The sequence below is a fragment of the Rhinopithecus bieti genome, unplaced genomic scaffold, assembly GCF_001698545.2.
Source record: "Rhinopithecus bieti isolate Rb0 unplaced genomic scaffold, ASM169854v2 scaffold_23411, whole genome shotgun sequence".
Classification (NCBI taxonomy): Eukaryota; Metazoa; Chordata; class Mammalia; order Primates; family Cercopithecidae; genus Rhinopithecus; species Rhinopithecus bieti.
The window spans coordinates 622,418-643,252 of NW_016811046.1; the positions used below are offsets into that span (position 1 = coordinate 622,418).

The window sequence follows — 20,835 nt, forward strand, 5'->3', positions numbered from 1 at the left end:
GGGAGGGGAGGAACTATTGCAAATTTCAGGTAACCTGATAAGAACCATTACAGATTTAGCAAATCTTGTTTGATAGGGGTGGAATTCGCTATTTTAAATTGTTTTCATGATTTCTGGGAATGCAATGAACTACTACAGTTTTAAACTCATGAATACAGCATAAAATCAACAAGAACAGAACTCCTATCTTTCACTATAAAGTGATCTCATTACGCAATTGAGTTGTCTTACTTTTTGCCACAGAAGCCACTAACAAACCTGTGCATATTTAAACGTGCTCCACAAATAAGTGAGTTTCATGAAGATTGTTTTAAAATGCACTGACTATAACCTTACTTCATTTGCAAATGATAAATAAACTCTGCAGTATCTATGGTTTCCTTCTATAAGCAAGACCTGTTTTGAGAATGTAATCAAATATCTTCATTGCTTAGCAACCACAGGTAAGGAGCTAATATGTCATGAGTCATGATTCTATGTGAACAGTTTGCAGGTCAGTAGCATGATTTCAATGCCCTGTGGATTCCTGCTGTCATGCTTTCAAAGCCAATATTAATACAAAGTATTAGAATGGATGAGAGTTAAGATGCAAATGCTCTCCTAATCAATCAATTGACATACACATAGTGTGATCTGGTACAGTCTTCTGCATCAAGCTGACACTAGCATCTATAAACCAACGCCAGTGTAAAAATAGCCCACAGACATGGCTTCATAAGGAATTTGTGTTTTATCAATTTAGTTAAGCCAAAGATGAAGGCACATTTAAATTAGCATGAAGGTAACGACTCTGACACTCACCTAATCAACAGGAAATCTTCTAAGAAAGAGGAATAGGGGGTAGTTAAACAGTTTTGGAAAATTTTACCTGTAACCATTGTGACTGGTCATTGTGGCCAGAGGTCCAGGCATTCACTTTGCCTTGCTTGTCCAGTCGAGCTTTCCTTGGTTCCCAAGTGAACATGTCCATGTTGAGCGTTCTGAAGACGCTGGAGGCAGTGATCTGATAGTCTTGTATATGTCCTGATTTCATACCTAGAGGCTCAGAACAACCTGAAAGAAAATGAGAAGGGCTCCATGAGAAAAATAATTTATCACCCTGGAACTTTTTTGCATTCATTTTAGATAGGCAAGAGAAGATTAAACATAATACTATTCATTCCTTCAAAGAGAAAGCATCTAAATCCAAAAAAAAGCTATAATCAGAAATAAATCTGAAACAAAATCGAAAAACAAGATAGTAAATTCAAGCTATTTTGCCTGAATATATTTTGAAAAAATTGAAAACAGGACAATTTAAACTACTTTTCTGTGATAGATGATTTTGCAAAATGAAAACAATGCTGAAATGCTCTCTCCTGCCTCATTACTGGAGGCCTCCTGACTGCTACCTAGTTTTCAACAGTTTCATTTTGTCTTTAAAATGGGACATTTTCTCACAAAGTATATTTGTTTTCTTTTATTTGTTTTCATATTACTGCAAATGAAAATTCCCTCAGTACAAAGTCATTTTCACAAGCTGCTCCACTGTTGTATTCTAAACTGGACAGCATTTTGTTTTTCAAGAAATATGTTAATCTTTATCACTGATTCTTACAGCACCAACATCATTTCTTCTGTAAGACAGGAATCTAGTATTTACTGAGGGTATGCCATGTGCCAGGCATTGTGCAAGCGTAATTTAAACTAATAGATAACAGAAGATAATAAGACAATTCTAGCTAAAACCACCACTGAACAAACCTTTTAATACATTATTTTATTTCAATCATATTCAATAACCTATAAAGTTTAGGTATTTTTGTAAGATTCTCAAATCTACAGCATATATTTTGAGTTTAATATAGTAAAAATTTTGGCCTGCCTGTCCTTGAAAAATTATATGTATGTACATATATTTGTGTGTGTATACATATACACACAATTTCCTAATCTTGGATTGTAACTGTGACAAAATGCTCTTTACAATTTTTGTAATAGAGAGCATGATTCTATCATCATATGAGCCAGGGGCTGAGTCTTCTTTATGTGAAACTGTTAAATTTTGGTCAAGTAAGTTTGATCATCAAAGAAGCAAAGATGACAAGAGGACACTCCTCCAACCCAATACTTTCTCCTCACACTCTACTGTCTCCCATTTCCCAGCTGTGTGGACTTGCCCTGTTATTTAACAACTTTCTACCTAAATTTTCTCATCTTTAAGATGGTGATAATAATAGAAACTACCTCAAGGAAGTGCTTTAGAACTCTTCATTGATCAATAATTCTTAGCTATAACTAATTGCTTTCTGTCCTGGTCAATCTAAATTACTTCTTCCTTCTTGAGGCTCCCCATATTTCCCTTCACCTCCACCATCTAGGAAATGCGTATCCTATGAAAACATGGAAAATATGACAAGGAGGGCTATATGTCTTAACACAAGTGCATTTTGGTATAGGAGCTATGTATCTGAAGCCTCATGTTAAAGATAACTGTAATGCCTACCTGTATATTCTGGGTGAAAAAAAAAGTCGTAATTATCTAAGAGTCTAGAAAGTTCTAACAGGCTTAATGGCGAGCTATTTATCTTCAGGAAGTTAGTTTTATAGTAACATGCATTGTCTGCATTGAAAAATTCTGACTTGTTCTTTTATCCCCATCTTTGCCTCTACCTGCATACCACCCCCCAAGCCTTTGAAAACTTTGCTTAGTTTCCAGGAGATACAAAGAAAGAGGAAAGGTAGTTGTTTCTTTCCTTTTGTGATATAACATAGTATTGAAGTACTGGATAGAAAAAGAATGCCTTTACTTTGGCCATTTCTGCTTAGTCATAAAATTCACTTTATACCCATTCTGTTGTCTAGTATTTATCTCAGAATTGCCAAATTATTGGTTCATAGAATGAATGGATGAGTATTCCTCCTCTAATTAGGGTCATAATCTATTTTATTCCAAACATTTTAAGTCATACTTCTTTCAGAGAATTTAGGAGATGATCTTCAAAAGTCTCTGGGAAGAGATTACGTGCTGATCTTCTAGGCAGGGTGAAAGATTTTAGTAACAATTTACTGAATACAATAAGGCTTTACAGTGTTCCACTGGATTGTGGGGAGTAGTTTGGTACATTACATTAGTGTTTATTTCCAAGTGTTACAGCTAAGCTCTCGGCCAATGTGCCTCATGCCACATATTTTACTTCTTATCCATATTATTTCATGCATATCAATTAATTAACTTTCACCAGCGTGGTCAGCACTTGAACAAAATGAAGTATTAACAATGAAATTGGTATTTCTATAATGAAGTGCTCTAGTTTTTTAAAGCAACCATTGAGAGATATTACTCTCTGCATGCAAGTTCAAAATCAATTTGCTGTGCTGGGAGATGCAGCACTGCTTCTTTTTGAGAAAATAAAACCTGTAAAGTGTCAGGTGTAATGTCTTGTCAAACTTGGAAGTAAAATATATTCACATCTTAGGGGTGTAACCGTGCCATGTGTGAAAGACTGACCCTCATGAATCAAAAGACTGAAAAATTGTTGAAGGCGATGTTAAGCAACTAAAAACCATGTGGCTTGCAGCAGACCTCATCATATTGTGGCTTTCTCTTGATTGCTTTATGATAAATGGCTTAGGGATGACACTGGTCTGTGGTGATATAGTGACACGGAATACAAACACTGTACAGCAATAAGTCTGCTAAGATTTACTGAATCTTAATAACTGGAGTAAACAAACTGGATTGAATTACCAAAATAAGGAAAAGATCTCTGTTAGGAAAATTAATGGTACTAAAGCAAAAGTTGATTGCTTCAAAAAATACACCAATATAGATATGAAAATGTGATTCTTAAAATAGGTTTGCTTGCCTGTACAAATTACTTTAATTCTTAAAATGTAATGGGCTTATTAAAAATTGGCTATTTAACAGTAAATTTTATTTACTTGAAAATCATTCCTTTTTAGGCAACACAAATAAATTTAGGAAGAGAAATAGATATAAAGTATGCGCTTTAACCTATAGGCAACCTCTTGAAATGAATAAAAGCTCACAGTTGTCTCTTTGCAGGGACTTGTTCTCCTATTTTAATTAAGTGGTATTGTTTTAGATTTGGTAAAGGTTTTCCTCACTTCAAGGTTACACTAAAAGTGGAGCACATATGCACTTTTAGTTTTCTTCACAGTTATTTGAACAAAATAATTTCAGGCCACTGCGGCAAAGATAGTTTGTAAATTGTGATGCCAGAAATATAAGAACAACTACCAAAAATATAACAAGTGAAATGCCTAGATACAATTTTCTATTTCATTCAGAATCTAGCTATATTGAAATGGGGCCACTGTAAGACCCACACATTAGGTCTTCATCTTCACATCTAATATTGATGCTCCTGGGGGACAAGAATTACTTAACTCCGAGTCCTTTGATAGGTTATCCTTGAGTTGGATAACCACTATTTGTACAATAAGCAGGTTGCTAGCTAAGAATGATCCAAGAATGAATTTATATTAGCAATCTTGGTATTGAAGTATTGTCCCCTTGGGAGGAATGATAAATTTACATGTTTCATAAAACCTAAAAAAAAGGTTCTTATGGTAGACAGACAAAGATAAAGTTCTTATGGTAGACAGACAAAGATAAAGTTCTTATGGTAGATGGACAAAGATAAACTTACTCTTCTGTGTTATATAGCCTAACCTTAACTGCAATTTATGAGGTCGGGTAGATTCCAGTTCTTACTAAACTTCTGTCAGAAAACATAAATCAAAGTTATTATGCAAAACAATGAGACACATTTAAAAGTGACAAGTTTCCCATGAGAATTCCTTGTGCTTTCTTTGACCACTCAACAAAACACATTACTCTTTCTACATTAGTTCTACCCTGTGGCATGTTTTAGAACTTGTTTATTCTACACATAAACACACACTGGTTTTCCCTGGACCATGTTGTAGACAGTTTGCCCCAGAAATAATTTCTGTGGTTGTTGAATTTGCAGGTTAGTAACAGGCTACATACAAATATGCTTTTTGTTTTCTTTAAAGAGAATACAGAACTAGTTAATTTGAGACTTACCCGACAGTTCACAGCCAAGAAGTTCCATTCGCAAAGTGCAATGTCTTCGACAAACTTGGGGATAGAGTCTTACATACTGAGCTTTTATGGGGGGTGTGAAAGAGTTAGCATATGGAGTGTTGTTATCAATGTTTCCACGAAACACCTGTGTAAAAACAATACAGAGTTTAAAATCATTCATTGCAACAGCTTCTTTACCTATTTTTACATATTGACCCTATCTACACCTTATCAAAAATAATTGTTCAAAGATCAGATTACATAATTTGGGAGCATGGAGCATTTGAGAAGTGCCTTGCCATGAGCACTGAATATAAAACCCACCATAAAATCCTAATTAAAGCCATAAACCACTGTGGCTCATGATTTGATCTATATTCCACTGTGATGATCTTGTCAATTTTAAGGCCAGTCTTTCAGAACCAGGGGAGTGCTCTTCTCTTTTTTTGAGAAATGGACACCTTAAATCCTTCAATTTAATCTGGGACTGTCTGCCCATTTTGCTACTTAGTATTCGTACTTTTGGGGGTAGAATCCAGTCTTTGCTACTGCTTCCTGATCATCCAGTCTCTCTAATGCTATGATTAGATTTATGATGCTTTAAGGTTTGACTCATCAAGATTATATCTTCATCAACCAGCCCCAAGTAATTGGATAATAGAATTCCTTATTAAAATTTTCAGCCAAAAACTATGTTTGCCTCTAAAATTCAAGTACTATAATGTGTCATTGTAAATTCATTAAGGTTTATTTTTATTTTACCTTTTATGTAAACCTGATAATCCAAAAACCTTATTTAAATTCATTTAAGAAGGGTAATTTTTTTAATATTTTAATATAATTTTTATTAGAGTTCTGGTAATTAATGCTTTGATTTTAAATGGGATGATCTCCAGTTCTGATATTTTTAAAATTAAAATTTTTGATGAAGAACTAACGAAAGAATTGGGAATATCATAAGAAAAGAAAAGGAGGTATTGAATATTATATCCAATACCTCTATATTTTATTTTGCTAAGTAACAAATCTTTCTTCCAATATGAAGCATATAAAGATATATATCTCTTCTATCATTTAGTGCTTTTCTTGCTTTTAAGATAATAGTTTTCATTAATATAATAGTTATTTCATTAAGAAGTGTGGAAATTGGCTGGGTGCGGTGGCTCACTCCTGTAATCCCAGAACTTTGGGAGGCCAAGGCAGGAGGATCACGAGGTCAGGAGACGGAGACCATCCTGGCTAACACGGTGAAACCCCATCACTACTAAAACTACAAAAAGTTAGTCGGGCGTGGTGGCAGGTGCCTGTAGTCCCAGCTATTTGGGAGGCTGAGGCAGGAGAGTGGGGTGAACCCAGGAGGCGGAGCTTGCAGTGAGCCAAGATCGCGCCACTGCACTCCAGCCTGGGCGATAGAGTGAGACTCCGTCTCAAAACACAAAACAAAACAAAACAAACAAACAAAAAAGTGCGTTAATCACGAAAGCAATAAAAATGAAATAAAAATGTATCATTCAAATAAAGTTTAATTGTCATAGAAAAGACTATGTCCATCTGTGTCAAAGTATTTGTAGCACCACCAATTAAAATGTGTGAAAATCTTAAATGTCAGCCATTTTAAATTTATAAATTGGAGAAATTACTACTTCCTTCACCACACTAGACCAATTAAAAACAAGACGCATCAGTAATTTATTTTCATCAACATAAGTCTTCTCCTGAAGACCTTGTCATTTGATAGTCAATGATTATCAATGACATTTAACTTTTAAATTAGATAGGTTAAATTACTCTTACCATGTCTTCATTGGTGCCTTTCACTTTGTACATTGCCCAAGTCTTTCCATCATTACTGTAGGCAATTTTGTAGGATTTTATATACTCTGGGCTTCCAATCCTCTTGGCTCCTTGGGTAATCACACCAGTAACTCTCATTTTCCTTTGCAAATTTATCTGAAAAGACAAGCATAATCAACAATAATCTTATTGCTTTCAGGATAACAATATTGAAAATACGAATTTTAGAAATAGAACATTGTTAATGCAGATAAATAATAATATAAAAACTAATAATTTTCATGTAGTTTTTACAGATAAATGTTTACAATAGCCATATATTAAGTTTAGCTTCAAAATTCCTTTCTATAATCGAATACTATTTTTAAGCAAACAAATATTTGTGAACAGGCTTTGAAAAGGGCAATATGTCCCAAAAACGTAAGTATAGAAAACATCTGGTTTCTCACGACATGCAGATGTAACTTAATAAACTGAAAAATGGTAATATTCTCTTGTCAAAGTAATCTGTGTCATTAGTATAAAACTCTATTGTCAACACAACTGTTAATGTGTATAAACTGATTAAAGCAACAGTTTGCTTCAGGAGTAACATACATCAAATAAAATTGCTAATATTCTTCTCATATTTAATAGAGATATCTTTTTGACACTTAACATTTAATAACAATTAAATGCTACAATGTAGAAAAGTGCCTTATTCATATCTGGTAAACATTAAAATTTCATATATGGTAAACATTAAAATTAAAATGCCTTTATGATGTATATAAAATCTTTTAAATGTTGTTGATAAATTGCTATAAATCACCCTCTCTAAAAATATAAATCAGAAAAAATTAAATATGTCATACCAGAATATTAAGTTAATGACTCAGATATTATTTTCCAAAGAAAATCAGAAAATCTTCAGATTCATGTAAGTGATTAGAGTTTTCCACTGTAGGATGAGACTTTGAGAGTTAGCATTTGAAATGGTCCAGGGTGTGCATGATGAAAACAGCCACTCTATCACCATTGTTTCTGAGTCTCCCAAAGTCTCATCTTCCCCATTGAAACCCCATAAAATCGTTCCCTTAAATATTTCCCACGAGGTGATTCTCAGTCTTATTCATATATAAAGAAAATCTGGAGTTTTGATGAGTAAAATTTTGTGTAAAATTGTGGGCCGATGTTCCCTTTTTTCCTTGGACAATGCTAAGTGGATGGACTCAGACATCCAAGTTTGGTTTTCTCATTTCGATGTTCAGACATCACACAACTATAATCATAATACATTTTAAGTCCCATTCCTCTTTGGAGGTTCAAAAAGACAGTATCCCTCATGAATGTAAATTTTGCTTACTACTCTTAATATTTATCTACATCTATATCCATTAGTCCTTTAAAGATTGATTTTGGAGTTTTAACTGTGCAACTTGAAACAGGGAATGTCTGAAAGATAGTTTATTTCAGTATGTTAGGTCAATTAGCACACTGCTATGAAAAAGTTATATTCTTTCATTATCTTATGCATGACATTTTCTCTTTTTTTTAAAATCTGAGACTCTTTGCAGTTTAAACATTCCCAATACATACAACATACACAGTGGACACTTTGAATCATGTTTTCTCACATTTTGGAAGCCAAGTTTCACATTTGATGTTGCTAAACATTCCGTTTTCAATTATCTTTTATCTCATTTCAATTATCTTGTTTATACCTGTTGTAGACAGCCAAATTATCTTTGCTAGAGTTTTGGCTCATAAGCTATAGAAACTAATTTGCTAAAGCTCTAATTGTAGATGCATAATGGGATCAAAAAATAAAAACCTGAATTTGTATTTTCTCTAAATCATTAAAAATCATGTAAAAATTCTATTTGCTCTAATATTTAGAAGCTCTGCATATGTATTTTAGGAAGATGGAATTGCAGTTAGTTAAGCATCACCCAGTTTGGGTTGTGTCTAACTTTTAGTAGATATTTGTAATTAAATTTTGGCACTACTTCCATTAAACACAAAATTAAAATTAAAACATTTATAAGAATACAGGCTCAGGCTCACTAAGTTTTAGTAATTACAGGTTTTAAACTTTTGACTTTTCATGTATCTAGCACTATTAAGCTTGAAAAATAATTCAGTATAAGGAAGATAAGTTGTCACCATCATAGTCATACTCAAATTTAATACCAGTAAACTATGTTGCTATAGGAAATTAAGTAAGCCTTGGAGAAAATATATGGCATGATTTTAGAAACACTTCCACTTACAAATATCTGCAAGTAATTTCTTTCCATCCCATTCCAACATTATTTTGTGATATCTCTGTAAAATAACAATAGCTAAAAGGTGATCTTAATTTTATTCTCCCTGTATGAACTATCCCACATACTACGTAAAAGGTCTATTGAGGATTGCATCAGAAATGTCTAAATTATTTTCTATGAGCTTGGTGGATGCCTGAAAAGAAAATAAACTATTTTCATTTATGTATCTGATTTCAGAGAAATTGCTGTTCCACTGGGTGGTAGGAACACTGTGTATCCTTAAAAAGCAGAAGTGCATTCTAAGGTATTTTTGAGCAAACGGTGGCCTCCTACATTAATATAAATAGAAAGAATGATAATCTGAATCTAGAATGCTTAGAACATATGCTAAGGGTATGCAGAAGGGAGGAGCGGACTGATGGGGATTTCAGTCTTGTTTTCGTCACTTCTGACCTATATAATCTTGAACAATTTGTCTAAGCTTTTTGAAATTTAATTTCCTCCCTGTAAAGGAGGTTTTAATAAAATATGTGAAGATTATATGATATGTGCATGTAAAACATTAACAACATCTGCCACCTAGAAAGCACTTAGAACATTTTTTTAAATTTTTTTTTTACATGAAAAGGAGCAAAAAACCATTTCCTTTACATCTTCTGCCTTTAACCACTCAATGCCAGAAAATTTGGATTTTGAGAAGTGTATTTATAAAAGCCGATAGTCGTAATGATATGGGGTGGGGAAAGGGAAGTGCTGGGAGGAGAAGGGCAGGGACCTTGGCGAGGGTTCCACCCTTCGGCCTGTGCCCATGGATCTAGGTGAGGACAAACACTCCTGTTTCATGTCCAAATGCTGCGTTTTCCAAGAGCACCTGGCCCACCATGCTCGCATCCTGTGCCTGTAAAAGCCCCCAGACCCTAGTGGGCACGCAGGCAAGCAGCTGGGCATTGAGAGGAACAGACCGGCAGAAGAGCACACAGGTGGCTGGATGTGGAGAGGAGCAGAGGAGCAGAAAAGCACCACTGACAGGCACCAGCAGACGCCAGCAGGCCATCGACGGGTGGAACGATGTAGATACCAAGGGGAATTTGGCCAGGGCAGTTGGAGGAAAGTCCTGCCGCTGAGCCACCAAACTCCATGGGAAGACCACCTTCCCACTCCATACCCCTCCTGGCTTCCCATCCACCTCACTGAGAGCTGCTTCCACCACTCAATAAAACCTTGCACTCATTCTCCAAGCCAACATGTGATCAGATTTTTCTGGTACACCAAGGCAAGAACCCCAGGATAGAGAAAGCCCTCTGTCCTTGTGATAAGGCAGAATGTCTAATTGAGCTGATTAACATAAGCTGCCTACAGATGGCAAAACTAAAAGAACACACTGTAACATGCACAGTGGGGCTTCCGGAACTGTAAATGTTCACCCCTAGAAGCTGCTATGGGGTCGGAGCCCATGCTCCCAACGACGTGCCCATCTGTCTCTTCCCCCTAGGGGTTTTGCACATTGAGACACTGAAGAAGCAAGCTACACCCTATCACATACCCTGCAAGTGGGAAAAGGGAACTTTTCCTGTTTCAATAACAACCATATAAAGATAATTTTGCAAATGACTTCCAAAGTTATATACTAATAAGACATTTAGGGCTGGCTACTATGGTTAGGGGTGTGTGTGTGTGTGTGTGTGTGTGTGTGTTTAAATCTAATCATGAGCCTTACCGTGGGGGGCAGGATTAACAAGGTTCTTGTTAATTAACAGAGTTCTTGACAAGACAGCAACTAGCATGGGCTACTAGCCCTCTCTACTGAATCCAGCACTTAAGATGCCCTGGGACAGAACATTGCTGAGCAGGCTTTGAAGTTTATCATACTTGAACACAGAAACTATGGTAAAGCCTTAGTGTAAGTGGAAATTTGAGATCCCAGTGTATGTTTGTGTTTGGGGTTTATCGAGGGTAACTCCAAGGGCTCATAAAGGTTATCAGGCTTGGGAAGAACTTTCTACATGTTCTATTTCTCTTTCTCATTCTCACTTTACTTGTTGAACTCTTTCAGATCTACTCAGTTCCAACCCAGTACCAGTAAGAAGCAGTAGAAAAATGTGGGTCAGGCTTAGAGGGGAGTCTGTAGGCGCTAACAGGCTTGAGTGTTGTACCCTCTGCCCTCCACATCCCAGTTTATGGACTAAGGAGGTAAAGCAGAGTGATGAAGTCCTGGTAAGAGCAGTGTCTGAGGCAGATGAAGTCTTTTGCCAGAAAGGGGACTGTAGAGTCAGTACAGATGATAACTTTGTTATGAGGTATCCTCTCTACATCAACTCAATCCACCTGTAGTAGCTCAAGCTGGGACATGAATTTTACCCTTCTTTCTAGATACATCACTAGCCGAAGTATTAATAACAAATTCTCTAGGGAATGTAAGCACCATGATCAAAAGGAAAAAAACAACAAACTAATACTAGAATAAAAAGTAGTCTAATAGAGAACAGATTCAGACTTTAAAATTCAAAAGAAATCCCTGAAAAGACAAAGAAGATTTTCTGAAACGTAAGAAAGGAACAAGCATATAAATAAGAACCAATTGGTGATACCGGATAATTCGATATAAAAAGATAATTGTCTAAATAACATTTCCAATGGAGTGGTTTCAATAGCAAAGAAGCAAAGAGACAGAGCTGAAGAATAAACTAGTAAGCAGCAAGCCAGGGTTATGAAACCCTTTCCAGAAGGGAAGAGGATGGATTGCTGATATTTCTCATATTGGGAGATGATGCAACTAACAATTTACTTTGAAAATCCTAGAGAAGCAAGAAATAATATAAACTAATTTAAAAGTTCTGCAAGTTTGCTTAATATAAGATCAGCATATAACTATTCTACACCAGCAATTATCGACTGAAAATATAATCAAAATAGTGTGATACTGGCACACATGGAGACATGTGAATAGAACAGAATAGAAAACCAATAGATTCCAATATGCAGGAAACTTTTGTATATGAAATAAATAATATTTAAATGAGAGAAAAAAAGACAGAGTATTAAATAATTGGGTTGGGACAATTTGACAGATTTCTCAAATAAATTTAGATCATTGTCTATCATCCTATCCCAGAATAAGTTCCACAAAATAATCAGAGGAAAACAGAATTAAAAATAATCTCAGAGATGAAAATGGGTTTCTACTCATGACACTGGATTTAAAAATGTTATTAATCAAAGTAAAAACTTCTGCAAGATTAAAAGCAAAATAAAGTCAAAATACAAATGACAAATGGGGATTAAACTTTTACAAATTGTATCATAGCAAATGACTGATCAGTCAAAGATATTATATCATATATAGATAGATAAAATACAACTAACCCAATAGAAATGAGCAAAGGATTTGATTAGTAGCCATTAAAAGGAATGCATATGGATTTTAAACATATGAAAAGATATTCCTATTCATAAAAAAGTAAATTAAATCTACACCAAGTAATCATAATTCACCTATCAAAAACAAAAATCAAAATGTTGGACTACACAATATTAGCAATAATATACAGAACTAGGCATGTTTATACCTATGAGACTATAAATGACATCGTTTTCATGTGATAGTGTAACGACATTGTATTTATGAAAGACAATTTGGTTATATGAAACAATGACAAACACACACCCTCTTTAACTCAGCAATTCTATTTTAAAAATGTATCCTACAAGTATGAGTAAACTGATGTTGGCAAAAAGTTATTCCTTACAGCACTGCATATAATAAAACACAATTTCAAACAATTTAAAGCATCTATCAATAGGCATCTAAGTAATTTTACTAAGAAAAAGTACAGAAAAGAAGATGCTATTTACTTGTAAAATGTAAGAACAAGAATGAAGGAGGAAGGGAGAAAGGAAGAGGGACGTGAGAAAAGAATGCAGGGATGGTGGAGGGAGAGAGAGAGATCTTAGCATAATGCTGTTGAAAGAGTAGTAAGACTTCAGCAACAGGACCATGTATTGCATACTTCCCCAAAATTTTAAAAAGTGAACATTCTTATTACAAGAACATCACAGGTAAAGTTCACAGGAAGGTGACAATCTGGAAGAAGATATCTGCAATGTCTAGATTTGACAGGGGCTTCTTCTTCTTCTTTCTTCTTCCTTCGTCTTCCTTCCTTCTTCCTTCTTTCTTCTTTCCCTCCTCCTCCTCCCTCTTCTTATTCTTCCTCCTCCTCCTTCTTCTTCTTCTTCCTCCTCCTCCTCCCTCAGCCTCCCTCCTCCTTCCTCCTCCTTCCTCCTCCTTCTTCTTTCTTCTTTCTTCTTCTTCTTATTATTTTGAGATGGAGTCTTGCTATGTCACCCAGGCTGGAGTACAATGGTACGATCTTGGCTCACTGCAACCTCTGCCTCCCGGGTTCAAGCGATTCTCCTGCCTCAGCCTCTCGAGTAGCTGGGATTACAGGTGTGCACCACCACTCCTGGCTAATTTTGTATTTTTAGTAGAGACGGAGTTTCTCCATGTTGGCCAGGCTGATCTTAAACTCTCAACCTCAGGTGATCTGCCCGCCTCGGCCTCCCAGAGTGCTGGGATTACAGGTGTGAGCCACCGCGCCCAGCCCACAGGGACTTATTACTAAGTACACTAGTTCTCAAACATTTAGTCTCAGTACTTTTTTAAACTTTATAAAAACTATTAAAAGCCCCAAAGAACAAACACAGGCACAAGTGTGCACACACACACATACACACACACAGACACACACATGCCATTGTGGGTTATATATATATGTAAATATTTATCATATTAGAAATTAATACTGGCAAATTAAAAATATATTAATTCACCAAAAATGACAATAATGAACACAAGTTAAACATTACCATAAACATTACATTTTGTGAAAATAACTATATTGTTCAAAACAAACAAAATTTACTGAGAAGAAAGAGTTATTTTATATTTTATCAAATCTCTTTGAAATCTAGCTTAAGAGAAGACAGGTTCTCATTTGTTTCTATATTCAATCTATTGCAGTATGTTGTTTTGGTTGCAGTATAGGAAGAAAAACTAGCTTCACACAAATATCCAGCCAGAAAAGAAAAGATGACTTAGCAACTTTTCCATATAACTGTGAATATTCTTTGACACCATACCCAAACTTGAAAAGTTTGCTTTTTAAATTTTAACAAAAGTAGTTTGTTAAATTTTAGTTGCTCTGTGGAATCTGAAATCTACCAATGAAGTTTTCATATTCCTTGTGTTAAAATCTATTGGTCTATTTTGCACTTTGAATGGATTTTTCACCCATGTATGGTTTTGTAACATTGTACATTGGTCATTTGCAACATACTGGCTCACGGAGCTATGTAGATTTTCTAAATGATGACACATTTCACTATATAATACAAAAAACTTGCACTGATTAATATCACTACCAATTTCATCAGAAAAGTTTTTAATTATTGGAAGATATGAAACTCACATTGACAGTTACAAGTTTTCCAAAATTTTAAATTTCACTTGAAATTTCCAATTTTATAACTAGCAACAAAGACTATCAGCTGTTTTCATTCATGTGGCAGGATTGCTTTATTCATTTTCAAGAAAATATCTGCCTGATATCCAGGTATGAATAACTATAGCTGGTCTATCAGTTGTTATTTGAAGTAAACATGATACAAAAACGTAGGGGAAGGGAGTTGTTTATCTTGAAACTCACACAATCTTGCAAAGGCTTTTCCTGTAGACAGTGGTCACATTTCAGTACTCAGCAAAAGTGCTTTATGCATAACCCCCTTTTCATCACACAGAATATTATAGACTTAACAAGGATTGACATTTAATAAAATAATAAAATTAGTTATCATTACTGCTTCATCAAGGATGTTCTTAAATGAATTGGATCCTCTCTTTTTTCACTCCTGTGTGTGTAAAATAGAGATAAATACAATGATGCCTAGTATAGTCTGATGCTATTGTCATTACTTCTGCCAAGGCACTAACAGTTTTACTCACTACTATGTGTGGCATCAGTACAAATGTCAACAGAGTAAAAATGACAAAGATCAATTTATAAATATTGTGAAAGTTGTGTTGATTTGTGAATCTCCTGAATGAGTCTTTGGGATCCTCTGCTTCTTCAAGGAATATGTGAACTGCATTTTCAGGTGAGAATAACTGATCTAAAATATACAAGGGTGTATGAGTCCATTTTCATACTGCTATGAAGAAATACCTGAGACTGAGTAATTACAAAGAAAAAGAGGTTTAATGGACTCACAGTTCCACACGGCTGGGGAGGGCTGACATGGCAGAAGGAGAAAGAGGGGCAAAGTCATATCTTACATGGTAGCAGACAAGAGAATGTACGCAGGGGTCTGCCCTTTATACAACCATCAGATCTCGTAACAGTTATCCACTGTCATGAGAACGAACAGCATGGGAAAACCTGTCCTTATGATTCAATTACCTCCCACCGGGACCCTTCCTTGACACATGGGGATTATGGGAGCTACAATTCAAGATGAGATTTGGGTGGGGACCTAGCCAAACCATATCAAAGGTTTTTTCTTATTTTCTCTTTTCTTCTTTCTTCCTCTTCCTCCCCCTCCTCCTGCTCTTTCTTTTCTCTTCTTCTTTTTTTTTTTTTTTTTTTTTTTTTTTTTTTTTTTTTTTTGCAAATCACATAGACACACATTTACACAATGCAAAGAGATGAGGAAATCAATAGAAAATAGAGCAAATGATATTAAAGGTAATTTAGAGCAAACCTTCACTATTAAAGAAATGCAATTTTGTTAAAAAAAAAAAGATATAACAATTTACAGCCAACAGCATGGCAAAACAAAACTATCAAATAATATCAAGTATCGGTGAAGTATTCTGATGCTGATGATGGGAATGTAAACGAGCATAGTCATTTTTATCTGTTAGTTGTTAGTAAAATTAAGCAACCCTATTTCTGTGTATTTTGCCTGAAAACATTTGCATAAGTGCTTAAGAAGAAATCCATATACATATCTATTGTAATAACTTTTATGTTAGCAAAGGAGAGCAGCTTAGGTGAGTATTCCAAGAGGAATCGAATATTAAAACATAAAATGTACCTGTGTGTATGTGTGTGTGTGAGCTCTCACACAATAAATACACTTTCTAAGAATCAGAAATGATGAACTAGACTTTTATATGGCTATCTAAAAAACATAAGAATATGTGAAAAAGAAACAAGATAATTAAATGCACATAGTACCATGTATGTAAATTTAAAAACACACCTTATGATATAACATCATGTGCTCCCCAACAATGGACTTCAAATCAACACAAAGAAGGTAGAATGAAAGGTTACACATCAGCTACTAGGTTGGGCTCACATAGCGGAAGAAGAATAGGAATGTGGGAAGAGAGTAACAATTTAATATTAAATGGGAAGATACCTTACCCAGACTGATGATAATAATGTGCCTTGAAATAGGGAGGTGTAGTCTTACATCAGTGCTGGTAGGTGAGATCTGAAGTGGGGGAAAAATCATTGATTTCTCTTTCTCTATTCTCAAGGAAAATGACTTAAATATGGCCATATTATGCAATAGTACAGTTACCTACAAAAGGGATAGGAATGTTGAATACAGAAGTCCTAAATCCCTTGGAATTTCTTTGGTGACAGAAACCTCTTTTGTTCTAATGTGGTGACGCGTGGTAGGCTCTTGAATAGCCTTGGGATGAGAGTGGTTGCCAAGAGAACCAATCATGTGATTGGAGGGTTGGAACTTCAGCCCCACCCCATGTCCTCTAGGAAGAGAGGGACTGAAGTTTGAGTTCACCATTACTGGCCAATGATTTCATCAATCAGGCCTAAATAATGAAACTTCTATAAAACCTCCAAAGAACAGGCTTCAGACAGCTTTTGGGTTGCTGAATACCCAGAGGATCCTGGAGGGTGTCACATCAGAGAGGGCAAGGAAGTTCCCCATCTCTTCCCCCATATCTCACCCTATGCTCCTCATCTGCTTGTTCATCTGTATCCTTTGTAATATCCTCTATAATAAACAAGTAAATGTGTTTCCCTGAGTTCTGTGAGGCATCCTGGCGAATTATTTGAACCCAGGGAGGGGAGAGTGTAGTGGGAACCCCAATTCAGATGCAATTAGCATTTGAAGTCTTGTGGAACTGTCTTGAGGAAGTCTTGTGGGACTTAGTCTTTAACCTGTGGAGTGTACAGTAACTAGGGTAGTGTAAGAGTTTGCAGTAACTGTCCAATACCCAGTCAGTGTCCACTGAATAACTGGTTGTTGGTGGGGAGAATCACTTTTTTGTGACCACAAGTAAAGTGTTAAGTGAAACCGTAGGAAAAAAAAATTTTTTTCTACCTCAAAAAAGTATGTTTTCAACTGGTCACAGTGAAAACAATTCTCCTACAAGGGCTTTTCCTTGGGAGCTGGCAATACCAATGTGTCTCAGGCAAAAAGAACAGGTAACCATCTGTTTTGGGTGATAGACCTCCAATGATTTGGATGGCAAGTATGTCACTTAAGGGATAAAAAAATAGACAAGCATGATCATCAAAAGTTTTGAGTTAAAAGCACAGTTAAAAGTTACAGGGGTTTGCAACTCCCCTGTTCTTTCACATTATCTTATTAATATATTTTATCAAATGCATCATTAACACATTCTGTGAAGGCTTGGGTGGGGAGAAGCATCACGAACACACCTAAGGAGGAAGGCTTTGGAGGTGTTTAAGGCTAAAGAGTAACTCTGGCTCACACCTGTAATCCCAGCACTTTTGGAGGCTGAGGTGGGCAGATCACGAGGTCAGGAGATCGAGACCATCCTGGCTAACACGGTGTAACCTCGTCTCTACTGAAAATACAGAAAAAAAGTAACCGGGCATGGTGGTGGGTGCCTGTAATCCCAGCTACTCGGGAGGCTGAAGCAGGAGAATGGCATGAACCTGGAAGGTGGAGCTTGTAGTGAGCCGAGATCGCGCCACTGCACTCCAGCCTGGGCGACACAGCAAGACTCCATCTCAAAGGAAAAAAAAAAAAAAGAGTAATTCAAATATAACTAGTCCTAGTGGCTACAACAGAATCTCTCTCTTAAACCACCTCCATATTAGCAACAACCTGAGCACTGCCACTCTTCACTGCCACTGTGAAACATAATTGCTGCTCTACACATCTGGCACTTTGGGCTATTCTCTGCTAAGCCAAATCTCTTCTGTTCTTGCAGATGAATTGCACACTCATCAAGGGTCACTTGTGTTTGTTCCCCAATCTGTTTTCTTTTCAAGTTGTGATTGTTATTCTACTTATGTAATTTAATTAAACATAATTGATAAAATGTGACTGAAAAAGAAAAGTTTTTTTTTTTTTTCCTCTGAAATCATGAACAAGCTTTTGAAAACCTCAAAAGGCATAGTACTAAAGAGTCTATAATATTGGGATAAGTAATTGATATCTAGGATTCTATACTTGAATAACTTCACCCATATGTTTAAACAATGAAATAAAAACAAGTATCAATTAGAGATTTCTTGATGTAGTTTGTATGGAATTTAAATTTTTTTTTATTTTAATCAAGGTTTTCGGTAACTAACCAAACACTAATTCTGATGCTCCAGATAAGAGGACCTTTAAACTATCCTCCACTGTTCTGAATGCTGGTTAGCCTTTGACATGTGTTCAATTAACTTAACTGTCCTCTTTGAATAACCATGGGAAAAGAACACACATGCATAAACATAAAACTATAATCTCTTTATGATTCTCTGCACCTGGTAAAACTTCCAATTAAAGTGAAACACCCCATTCACTACACAGCATGTAACAGGAGCAATACACCACCAGGGGTGAAAGCTGTTGGCATTTCCAGGAATCTGGGCCAGGTATAACCATTTCGTCTGAATTTCCACCTGTTTCTGAATGGCTTCCACTATATTGTACTCATCTCCCCTCTCTAGGTACTAGCTGTTAGAGTTTCTTCACATCCTCCATCACTCACAGCTACATATTCAGGAGTGAACTAAACTGTGGCTACATGGTTTTGAAGACTTCAGCTTATATATCACGTTTGATGAAATTGTAAATATTAAGGTAGTCTTGAACTCTTGTAAATAAAGATAAAGTTGAAGAAGAAACAAGAGGAATAAAAAGAGCAAACGATGTCAGCACATAAGCAGAAATGCTAACCCCAATAAAAAGCACATTAGAAACAATGAATTAAGGTCAATGAATATTTTTGAAAGAAGAAAGACAGTTACCAAAAAGAAAAAAAAAGTCCTTAATGCACAATCTCAGGGGCAGTAAGTGCTATGAAGGGGAGAGGGAAGAGAAATGCTGTGTGTGAGGCTTGACTTTCTTACATTTCTATAGGTGGCTCATGCCAAAAAGCATTGGCTCTTTCGTTGTTGTGAAATGGGCTATACAAAAGCAAACAGCAAAATAATCACCACAAACCTGTTCAACCAAAAGGAAAAGAAAAAAAAAAAAACAAAAATAATTGCTGTTGAAACATTTAAAGGAGTTTATTAATTAAAACTTTTAAAGAGAGAGATGGGGAGGTGCATTACTTCTAAGAGCTGACCCAGGCATGAGGGACAAGAATCTCACCACAGGGCCCATATGAATGCACTCCTCGGCATTTGCCATCACACTGAGTGGATTTCAAACTGAGTACAGTGCTGAGTGAATAAGAAAGAAAAATAAAAATTGAATATCCAATTACTTTAAGTATGGTCCTAACCTAAAAGAATTCTCGGATAATCATATATCCATCAAGGATGGTAAAGGGTTAGCAGGCAGACGAGAATGGATTGCCAGCTGTGGTCCCTGGGTTTTCTTAATCCAGTGTATTATTTGCAGTATGCAAATAACAATGCCATCAGAACAGTTTCCAAGTTTTGATATGATAATACTCTACACCTTTCCATGTCTGAAAATATTGGTAGTGGTAGCATGTGTCCTGGTATTTTAAATTCTGACTTGGGATCAATTAAACATCAAGACAAAAACAAACATCGCAAATAAAAAGTTAAAAGGTACTTCTGGGAAAGAGAAAACTGTGATGTTCTTTATTTTTATGCACTGATGATAAAAGAAGTCTACAAAGCAAACATATACTCTAGTGCAAAGGGCGGCATGTTTTCTAGCATATTAATTTCTAGCATGGTAGAATACGAATGAATTAAACAAAAAAAGAAATGAGAGAGCTAAACAGAAGGAGTGGGTGCCTTTGAAACACATATGCAACAGATACTATCAAGGGACAACTTAGCATTCTACATTCTTTGTGTTTTTCTGGCATTATTGTAATCCAAATATATACAATCTTACATTTGCATTTCAAAAATAAAATAAAATAAATACATTTTAGGAATTAAATCTCATTGTCACATTGAAATATATTAACATATGTTCTGAAAAATAACAAAAGGGATTGTCTGGTTTTCTTAAGAATTTAAGTTTATGATTCAAAAAATGTGTATGAATAAACTAAATATTACTTAGTTTTTTCTCTTACTGAGTTGTTACTATAGACCTAAAGGTAGCTGCTAGGAATGTTTTATGCTGAACTAACCAGATTATTGAATATTAGACATATTAGGAGTAAATTTTTAATATGTTGTCCAAAATCATACCTACCCTATCAATATTCCATGATCTCTTAACATGTCTCCTGATACAAAAGATTCACTGCAGTCTGTAATGAAGTTTACCTGGAAGAGGTCATATCTTTTTTTTTTTTTTTTTTTTTAG

General features: G+C 35.5%; 1 protein-coding gene across 2 annotated transcripts in view; it reads right to left on the reverse strand.

The window, feature by feature from the left end:
• EDIL3 (EGF like and discoidin domains 3) overlaps positions 1 to 20,835 on the reverse strand; it is a 458,492-nt gene that overhangs the window by 117,702 nt on the left and 319,955 nt on the right. For both annotated transcript variants that reach the window (XM_017893438.1, XM_017893439.1), the window contains 3 exons: positions 6,851 to 7,006; positions 5,057 to 5,201; positions 869 to 1,053 (listed from right to left, as the gene is read on the reverse strand). In XM_017893438.1, the coding sequence (XP_017748927.1) occupies positions 869 to 1,053; positions 5,057 to 5,201; positions 6,851 to 7,006 (486 nt within the window). The remainder of the gene's footprint in view (positions 1 to 868; positions 1,054 to 5,056; positions 5,202 to 6,850; positions 7,007 to 20,835) is intronic.